General features: G+C 41.8%; 1 protein-coding gene across 2 annotated transcripts in view; it reads left to right on the forward strand.

The window, feature by feature from the left end:
• PRPF19 (pre-mRNA processing factor 19) overlaps positions 1-9,425 on the forward strand; it is a 43,450-nt gene extending 34,025 nt beyond the window's left edge. For both annotated transcript variants that reach the window (XM_075217193.1, XM_075217194.1), the window contains 6 exons: positions 571-726; positions 854-923; positions 1,000-1,085; positions 7,659-7,829; positions 8,355-8,460; positions 8,770-9,425. In XM_075217193.1, the coding sequence (XP_075073294.1) occupies positions 571-726; positions 854-923; positions 1,000-1,085; positions 7,659-7,829; positions 8,355-8,460; positions 8,770-8,867 (687 nt within the window). In that variant the 3' untranslated portion in view covers positions 8,868-9,425. The remainder of the gene's footprint in view (positions 1-570; positions 727-853; positions 924-999; positions 1,086-7,658; positions 7,830-8,354; positions 8,461-8,769) is intronic.
• The last annotated feature ends 575 nt before the right edge of the window (positions 9,426-10,000 follow it).

The following is a 10,000-nucleotide window of genomic DNA, read 5'->3' on the forward strand; positions in this document are numbered from 1 at the left end:
CCCCTCGCTCGCTCGCTCTCTCCCCCCCTCTCCCCTCGCTCGCTCGCTCTCTCCCCCCCTCTCTCCCCTCGCTCGCTCGCTCTCTCCCCCCCTCTCTCCCCTCTCTCGCTCGCTCTCTCCCCCCCTCTCCTCTCGCTCGCTCGCTCTCTCCCCCCTCTCCCCCCTCTCTCTCGCTCGCTCGCTCTCTCCCCCCCTCTCCCCCCCTCTCTCTCGCTCGCTCGCTCTCTCCCCCCTCTCTCTCGCTCGCTCGCTCTCTCCCCCCTCTCTCTCGCTCGCTCGCTCCCCCTCTCTCCCCCCTCTCTCTCGCTCGCTCGCTCTCTCCCCCCCTCTCCCCCCTCGCTCGCTCGCTCTCTCCCCCCTCGCTCGCTCGCTCGCTCTCTCTCTCTCGCTCTCCCCCCCCCCCCCCCCCCTCCTCTGTTGACAATCTCGGGATTTATTAGTAGGTGTAAGAATGCCATGGCATAATGCATCAAAAGCAATGCTTGAAATTTAACTCTCCTTTATAATATACAGGCTCCAGTGTCATCTTTATTTGTGTCAAATTCTTGCCTACTCTTATGACTTTTTCAGGAGCTTGTGTTTTCTGCCTCTCCCGACTCTACGATACGTGTCTGGTCTGTGTCAGAGGTCTCTTGTGTTCAAGTGTTAAGAGCTCATGAAGGGGCGGTGACTGGTCTAAGTCTGCATGCAACTGGAGACTATCTATTGAGCTGCTCAGATGACCAGGTAACTACATTCTTGGTACATTTTTATTTTTTCTGCTATGTAAAGTTAGAAGGAAAGCCACCAGTATTTGAAACGAAAGATTTTTTTTTTTATCTTTCATCATATCTTGAACACTGGTTTCTTTCAGTATTGGGCGTTCTCTGACATCCATGCAGGACGTGTCCTCACCAAAGTGACAGATGAGACATCAGGATGTGGTAAGCAGTCTTTCCCCTCAGTCTCATCAGGTTTTTGGATATGCTTGCATTATATTAAAACTTGAGTGTCTTTTAGCTCTTACCTGTGCTCAATTCCATCCTGATGGACTCATTTTTGGAACTGGGACCATGGACTCTCAAATTAAGATCTGGGATTTAAAGGTAGGTTGTCTATACACTGACATCTGAGATCAAAATAGAAAGGTAAAGCAAAAAAATAACTCAAGTTTAATTACTCTTGAGGTGGCAGACCAAATTGATTGTCTTCAGCAGCAACGATATAATACTATAAGAATGAGTCCAGCTTTTAGTAAGCAGTTAAGAAATCAAGGCAGTTGCTTGTTACTGATGGTAGATCTTAACTATTCTATAGGCTATAACATTTGTAAATATAAAAGCTAATGCAAAGTTAAAAACCACTACGGATATTGCTAACTTTTTTAAGAGCTTTACTAGGGCCTCTCACCCTTCTCTTGGCAAAGCAGGAACGTCACTCAAACAGTATTAGAAGACAAAATATTGTGTACAGAAAAAACAACTTAAATTATGGCAGCACAGTGGCCTAGTGGTTAGCACTTCTGCCTCACAGCACTGGGGTCATGAGTTTGATTCCTGACCATGGCCTTATCTGTGTGGAGTTTGTATGTTCTCCCTGTGTTTGTGTTGGTTTCTCCGGGTGCTCCGGTTTCCTCCCACACTCCAAAAACATACTGGTAGGTTAATTGGCTGCTATCAAAATTGACCCTAGTCTCTCCCTCTCTGTCTGTCTGTCTGTGTGTGAGTGTGTCTCTATATTAGGGAATTTAGACTGTAAGCCCCAATGGGACAGGGACTGATGTGAATGAGTTCTCTGTACAGTGCTGCGGAATTAGTGGGTAACTCAATCTCGTGTTATTATTCAAAGTCTGCTTCATATTGGATTTTAAATGTTTTGTTTTGTTTTCCTATACGTATTTTTACTACACCACTGGAACTAGTTATGGTAAAATGCCATTAAAAATCTGGGAGGCAGAATGGAGAGAGCCCAGGGTAGTTGATCTTTATCAGGTGGAAAGGTACCTCTTGCTATTTAATGCATGAATTAGAGAACTAAAAATATTTACTGGATGCTTTATTCTGTCTTCTCCTTGCTCTAGAATCTCCTGATAGAGGAAGTAGTTCTTAGTTTTCGGTCTCCTGCATTTGGTAGGGACCATGATGAGTTCTCTGTTGCATAGTATAAGTTTTTTGTTATATTTTATTCATGAGACGCATTACTTTCACTTTAAGTTGCCCATTTTCCTATTCATTGCTTGCCAGTATGGGGGTATAATTCATGGTCAGACCTACTTCTTGCCACTCCCCAGGAGGCCAGACGACTGCAGGAGGTGCTTCCTGCTTGTAGATTCTTCTGCTCCATTCTTATCTTGCACTGCAGTCTAGGGGCTGTGGTTGCTGGAATCCTTCTATGGCTGGTTCCATAGCATCAGGCTGATTCCTATCTGTACCACCTCTCAATGGCATTGGTTCTTTCCTGCCACATTACTCCCCCAATAAGAATTGCCGTCGGTACACACCACATTCTTTATGGCAAATTGAGGAAGTTGTTAGTGTGAGTATACCCTTCTTAGATTACCTTGGTATTGGATATGATCGGCAGTACTAATTTAGTGTGCAGTCTTGGCCTGGTAGAAACTGCGTTACCATGACTTCTTGTACTCAAAAAGGTCCTAAGTGGCACCGCTTTATGGCAGCTTCTTGTGTCCTTACTGCAAAAACCATCTAAATGTGTTCCACCGTTTTTTTCATCCTGATGACCACTGGAGCAATGTACTGGAGGCAATCTTTTCCTATCAGAAAATGTTTTATCATGAAATTAAAAATTACTTAATTCACTTTCAGTAAGTGAATCCTTGTTTTAACCCTTCACTTTCCACCGATGTGCTTATCCTTGTCTCTGTCAATGCTTTAGAGATTTCATTGTCTTCTAAGCCTTCTCTGACCATCGCTTTTTGGTTAAGTTAATGGAAATTTCTCCCCTTAACCTTTCCCTGTCTAAGTATGACTTAATACTAGCTGTACCAGTGGACTCTGACCCCTCTGTATTTAGTCCCTGGCAGCCCCTTAGCCGGATATAGTCTTCAGCTCCAAATAAAGTGTCTGCAGAGACTGCATAGCACTGAAGGTTATCCCTTAAATTAGTTCTTGGGATAATTTAATTCCATGCCACAACCAGTATATTTACAGTGTTTCTCACCCTCTAAATCAGTGTGTGTGTGTGTGTGAGTGACTTTCTGTGTTACATAGCTACACAGTTGGTATCGCACCCTCCCCCTGAGCATGTGTAAGCTCACATCGTTGTTCTACAGGAAGCATTCCTATTTGTGCTTGTATTTGCACATAACCTGTATTTTGATTCCCTTAATCAAGTAGGTCTGGGAAGAGCAAAGCCTCTAGAAGCCCTACCTACATGGGGAGTGGTGGCACACATTTTCACCTGCTCCAAGTGTAATACTAATCTTCAGTGTGCACAGTCAGATCCAAGGGACTTTTGCATGGTCGAGGCTCTATGCCCACGCTCACCTGGGAGGGCCCTGCCATAGGTGGTGGAAATGTTTTGGCACGGTCCATAGTTTAGGCCGTGACAGAATTAACCACTGCAATATGTTGCTAATAGACAGCTGAGCAGAGATCTTCTGTCTCCTTTCCTGCCCAAGGGACAAGGCATTTCCCAACATCCTACTTCAGGTTCATCAGATTTGGTTCTAGGGACTTCAGTAGGTGCTGCCTGGACCCAGGAAATTACTTAGACCTAGCACGGGAATTCTCATCTTAGGAGCAGTTGCTCCAGGGAGGTGAATAATTCGGCATTGACTTCCAGGTACTGTCAGGAGATGGTAGTCAATTTCATATCCCCCCCCCCCCCCCCTCCCAATTGTAGGACCGTTTTATGCAAAGCCTGGGTATCCCGGATTACATGCTTTAGTCTCTGTACGCCCTTTCTAGTGCTAGTACACACAAGTGGAAATCTCTCCTAAGGTTGGTGCACCTCTGGTAGACCTCTCCAGATTTACTATCCCTGTTCCATTGACAGCTATCCTTAAGGATGGGATAGACAGAAAAATGGAAATCCTTAAATCCATTTGTTCAGCAGCCGGGACTGTGCTCAGACACAACCCGCCTCAGCTTGGGTTAGCAAGACTGCGGAAAGGTGGTCAGACCACCTAGTGGAGGGCCTGCAGTCAAGCAGACCCAGGTCTGAATTGCTTCTCCTCATGGTGTGGTTGGCAGACCACCTCATGCACTCCCTCCTGGCCAAGAAAAAGTCAGTCCAGTTTTGCATGATGTTATTGAGCAAAATGATCTAATCCTTTGCGGGCAGTCCAAATCGCTCAGTTCCAGAACATACTGATCTCAAAGTGGAACAGGTCTCTTTTAGAACTGACATCTCATTACCCTGTTACCCAGAGTACATCAGTCTGTGTTGTAGTGGCTAAGTGAGGCCAATCTTGACAGAAGCATCCCTTCACCATTTGCAGTTGGACTCTTACCAAGGATGCCAGCCACATTGTTTGGGGAGCGGTCATCCTGCAACACCATTTTGGGGGGGGACAAAGGCCAGAGGCGGGGGCAGTGTGAAAGGTTGCAGTGTCTGGATGCAGAGGGGGCATTTTTGCATACAACTAAAAAAAATTTTTTACAAAACTATTTCTAAAACAGGACTGCTCAGTAATTATTTTGGAGGGGTGCCTTGAAAAAATTATGGAGACTCTAAGGGTGCTGTGAACTGCAAAAGTTTGGGAACCACTGCTTTAGACTGTCTTGTCGTCTTTTTACAAGGACGCTTGGATCAGTGCATCAGGCTCAATTCATTAAAGGTTCAAGTGGCATCTAGGTTTGTGTTTTTGCTCATTGTATCTGCTCTGTGGGTGCGTCCTGGGCAACGTGGCTGAGGGCTTCTGCCTGACAGCTGTGCAGGGCAGCCACGTTGTCGTCGGTGCACACTTTTATGAAATTCTCTAGGTTTTGCATCTAGAATTACTTCTTTTGGTCACAAGGTACTGAGCACTGTTAAGGAGCGATCCCTCCCTTAGGACAACTTTGGAACATTCCCAGTTTTCTACAGTGTCCACCATAGGATGTTACAGAAAATGGGATTTTTGTACTTTAGTCATATCCTTTTCTCTTAGGTGGCACTGGATGCACACCCTGTTTCACTCCTTTTGTTTCTTTTTCCTGTTGTTCATGTCTGTGTTCAGGTTTTGGTTTTGAACTTTTCTCCTCTCTTTTGCTCTATTGGTTGTTTCTCTTAGGGGCTTTGTTAATTAAATTGAGGTATGGTTAGGTTAGCCAGTAGTTATAGATGGGTAGGAGCTTGTCTATTTGAAATATTATTTAAAGTGCCAGAGTTGCTCACACCCACATCTATACCCCAATAGTCTCCATTGTACCCCATGGATTAAGAGAAAAGGTTTTAACGCAAGTACAAAAATCCAATTTTTAAAAGGTTGGAGCCAAACCATTAATTTTATTTGCCAAGTTCTTCATGTAGAGGTCCATAAAGTAAATTGCCTTATACGCAACAGAGTTTCATTTATATTAAAATCTAGATAGTAAATCTATTGAAAAGGTTTGTTTTTTTTGTTTTGTTTTTGTTTTTTTCATTTCTAGCGTGTGAACTCTAGAGAAAATCTATCCTGTAATTTGACATCTATATTATGAAGTTATTTATTAAGAAATTGCAAAATATTCAATTATTCATAGGATAGTAATCTTAACTGGCTAAATCCCATAGTGTGCTGATAGACAAGATAATTTGGCTTTCTACACAGATTTTGTACCTAGTTATCTCTACATGAAGAAAATCTTCAATTGTATGGGTTGACTTCAACCATCTGAAATCAGGCCCTTGGTGTAGACATATGTATATATCCCAAGCATATATTCAGCATTGAACTGAAAATATTGTGTTTACCTTTCATTAGCCCATTTGTTTTTTAAACATTTTTAATATTTTACTTTTTAAATGCATGGTCTTATTTTAAGGGTACATAATAAAAGTTAAGTATCTGTTTTTGTCAGGGATGGTCATAAAATTAAGAAAGTAAACTTAATATTTGACCCCCAGTACAACACTTTTATTATTAATCTAGAAGTGCCTCAGACTAAAAGTAGTTGGTGGTTTTTTTTTTTGGGGGGGGGGGGGTACTTCCCACAGTAGGAGGTCTGCAACTACTACTACTTCATAAAAGCAGTCGGCGCCATCTTAAAACAAGGCCAGACCTCTTACCTCTTACTTCGGTTCAGAGGTGGACTACTCTTGACAATTTATTCTCAGATGAGACCTCTCTACTGTAGAGACTGAAACAGAATTCCTCAGAGGATGAGGATTCCCTCTTCATACCCACCTCTAATGCAAAATGGGTTTCTGGATTGTCATCAAATTGGATAACTTCTGAGCATTTTTCCTAAAGCAATGCATCTATCGAGCTGCAACTGCTTTTATTTCTGGTACTAAAGAAATACATTCTTGTCTCTCATGGGCAGCATACGGGTATTATAGTAAACATGACTATGGTTCAGCAAGACTGTGGTAAAAATAAAATCTAAAAAATAGCCTTAGAACTTTTAGAGTATCCACTTTTTATAGCTGAGCATTCAGGCCCTCCAATTATGTGAGTTATGTAAGGAAAATGCATTTGTTAATGAGGAATATTTTTTAAGACTATTTGAGAGGACTTGGCTATTTCATGTTTGTTGAGGTATAGTACTCAAGAGAGGATGCAGCTTAATTTTGGGATCCCATGGACAAAGGTAGTGAAACTTCTTTCTGCAAAGGTTTCCCAACTGTTTGCAAGACTTGCCACAATTGCAGCTATTCTCGGTATCGGGCCCTACTGTACTGATCCTTGATTTATCCAAACAGATCCGATAACCCTCTTGACAGTCTTATGTCATGCATTCTTTACTGTTACCCTTTTTGCTGCCTGCATCATGGCAAGCTCCATCACTGCACACAGGGTTCTGCATTTCTTGGAAGATGCCATTTCCTAAATTTGTATAATCCCACCTGTTTGGTCCTCCTTGCTGAGTTTTTAAAAAGTAAATGTGAATTCCTTCATGTAGAGTAACTTGCTTGTACAGATACTCCAATTGGACCAACAATCTTGGTTCTGCAGGATCAAGCAGGGCCATTGTGCTTGTGCAACAAATCAACCTTAGAACACCAATGAGTTCCATAAAAAGCAAATTGCAAAAGTTCCAAGGGATATATATTTTTTCAAAATATACTGTTCCGTCACGTGGTAATATTGTCCAATGGTGCTTAAAAGATCCCTCTTCAGCTCATGCCCTCTACGCAAGATTTTGTCATTTTTGGTATTCAGTTGTACAATAAAAGTACTAGTGTCCCATCATTACTTCCAAGTGCTACTGCCTGACACAAGTTCTCACCTATACCTTTGCTCCAGCTCTTCATGGGTTATTATTCAACCCTATTTCTCATTTTAAAAAGAACAAAGAAACATAGAATATCACCCTTCCTCAGCCTGTGGTCACTTGAGTGAAGTAGATACTTAATATGTATAATTCACATTCGTGAAGTTTACATATCTGTCATCCTCTCACTGTTTCAGTTAAATGGCAGCTGTAGTCCAACCAGACTGCTGCACCTCAAATTTTGTGAGGCTTTCGTGTTTGTCTGGTTAGAAAAGGAATAGGAATACTTAAATTACTAGTATTCTATATTTTCTATAGGAACGATCTAATGTGGCTAACTTTCCTGGTCATTCTGGTCCTGTATCTTGTGTGGCGTTCTCAGAAAATGGTTACTATTTGGCAACTGCGGCTGACGACTCCAGTGTCAAATTGTGGGATTTGCGGAAACTAAAGAACTTCAAGACTCTGCAACTGGAGGAGGGATACCAGGTATTTATATGGAATATTATATGTACAGATGCTAGGCTTGCATGGTAAGAGTAATGTAGCTACTGAAATACCACACGTTTAACTGATATTTAGTTGTATATTTAAAATGCACAGTTCAGACCTTCATTTGGCATTTATTTTTAATCTCCATGCATATGCTTAGTGCTGGGGAAGACGTGATCTTGTTCACCTAGAATACTATGATGAGGAGAACATATTTTTCTACTACACTAGCTGTAGCCATGGAAGGGGTGTGTTTGTCTTTTCATATGTGTTATAGCACAGTCCTTGTGAATAATAGGCAAGTTCAATAGGTTAAAACTCAAGCTTCTGCAGTTCGGAGAAGAGTATCTGGTTCTTAACACTGAGATATGTTGACACAGCATAGCCAATGGGAAATGGGCCAAAGCTAACTGTCAGAATTGCTTTGGGGACTGTTTAATGTTTGATTTGTATCAGTGCCTATATGTATTAATTTGTTTGTTTTTATTTTGTTTTTGTGTTTGTTTTTTTTCTCCTGCACAGGTGCGATCCTTAGTGTTTGATCAGAGTGGTACATACTTAGCAGTTGGAGGGACAGATATCCAAGTTTACATCTGCAAGCAGTGGGCAGAGGTTTTGCATTTCACGGGTCAGTTTCAAAGTTTGTCTCATTTAAGTTTATCAATATACTTGTATACCTAATAACCCCTTCGACTGGTGATGCTCTATAGCTGATGACAGGTCCCCACTGGAGGCTGCACTGTACATGGGGAAAGGTAACAAAATTTACTCACTACAAATTCTATTATCTGCATTTTGAAATTGGTTTACTTGGTTTAGAATGTTTACAGGTTAACGTTTGGTAAGAAAACATCATGTACTTGTGTTTTGTGTTTTTACCGGTAAACAGTTTTTACTTCCAAAATGTAAATGTCTTTATTTCATTTTATTTCCATAGATCACAGTGCACTCACCACAGGCCTGGCGTTTGGTCAGAATGCAAAGTTTCTGGCATCTACAGGGATGGATCGGAGTCTACGCTTTTACAGCCTTTGACCTGCCAATGACCAGTGCTAATGCTGTGTGAGGCCACTCTTCTATGGCGTAGCTTGAGTAACCATGCTTATGACATGTAACATTTACAATATGTGTGCAACACCTATGTGGTTGCTGACTGTGAACTATTGGAGTGTACTTCTTTCTACAAAAGCTGATGTGCAGCAAAGCGATCCACTGTCTCTTTCCATGATTTCTGAGACTCTGCCAGAGCAACATGCTCCCTTATAGAGCTGTTTGAGACTGCAGTCTTGTTTCTTTGTTTTTGTTTCCCCAACTTCCTCTTGGTTAAGTTTATCCACTGATTTGATGCCTCCAGCTAATCATCATCTTAAGCCATTTCCCTGTTCTTTCCTGTCTTCCATACTATATCTGTACATCTTTTGTATCCCAACTGCCACTAGACTACTCTTTACCTTTGTTCGCTTTGGTTTGTTGTCATCCAACTGGTAATGTGTGCACTCCTCAAAAGCACGCTTTTTTGGACCTGTTTTCTTTCATTCTGCAGTTTGTAATGTTTTATTAAATTAGTAATAAAAAAAGCCTATAAAAATGAAATGGCTGCTATTCGTGTCTGCTTATGGTTGAATTCACTATATTTAGGTAAGCAATGCGAGCAGGACCTGTATTGCACATATAGGCCTCATTTACAAGTAGCAGCAAATCCATCTAAACCTGGGTGAATCATGTCGCAATGCAAGTACAATACAATTGTTTTGTGAATGGAGAGAAAATACTGCCTGTTTTTTTTATGTAGGGCAAAAGCACCTGGGCAGTTTGATTTTTACACTGCAAATTAGAGTGGCCACATTATGTATATTTTTCTTGTACTGGGTATGACCACCTTTTGCTCCCAAAACGGCTAGAATTTTTTGTGGCATGGATTAAACAAGCTACTGGAAACATTCCTTAGAGAGTCTGGTCCATGGTAATATGATAGCACCACACAGTTGCATCTGCATGTTCATTTTGCCAATCTCCAGTTCCACCACATCCCAAAGGTGCACTATTGGATTGAGATCTGGTGACTGTGGAGCTCATTGTCATGTTCGTGGAATCAGCTTGGAATGACGTGTCCTTTGTGACACAATGCGTTATCCTGCTGGAAGTAGACAATAGAAAATAGTAGACTG

Source organism: Mixophyes fleayi, chromosome 6 (assembly GCF_038048845.1).
Source record: "Mixophyes fleayi isolate aMixFle1 chromosome 6, aMixFle1.hap1, whole genome shotgun sequence".
Classification (NCBI taxonomy): domain Eukaryota; kingdom Metazoa; phylum Chordata; class Amphibia; order Anura; family Limnodynastidae; genus Mixophyes; species Mixophyes fleayi.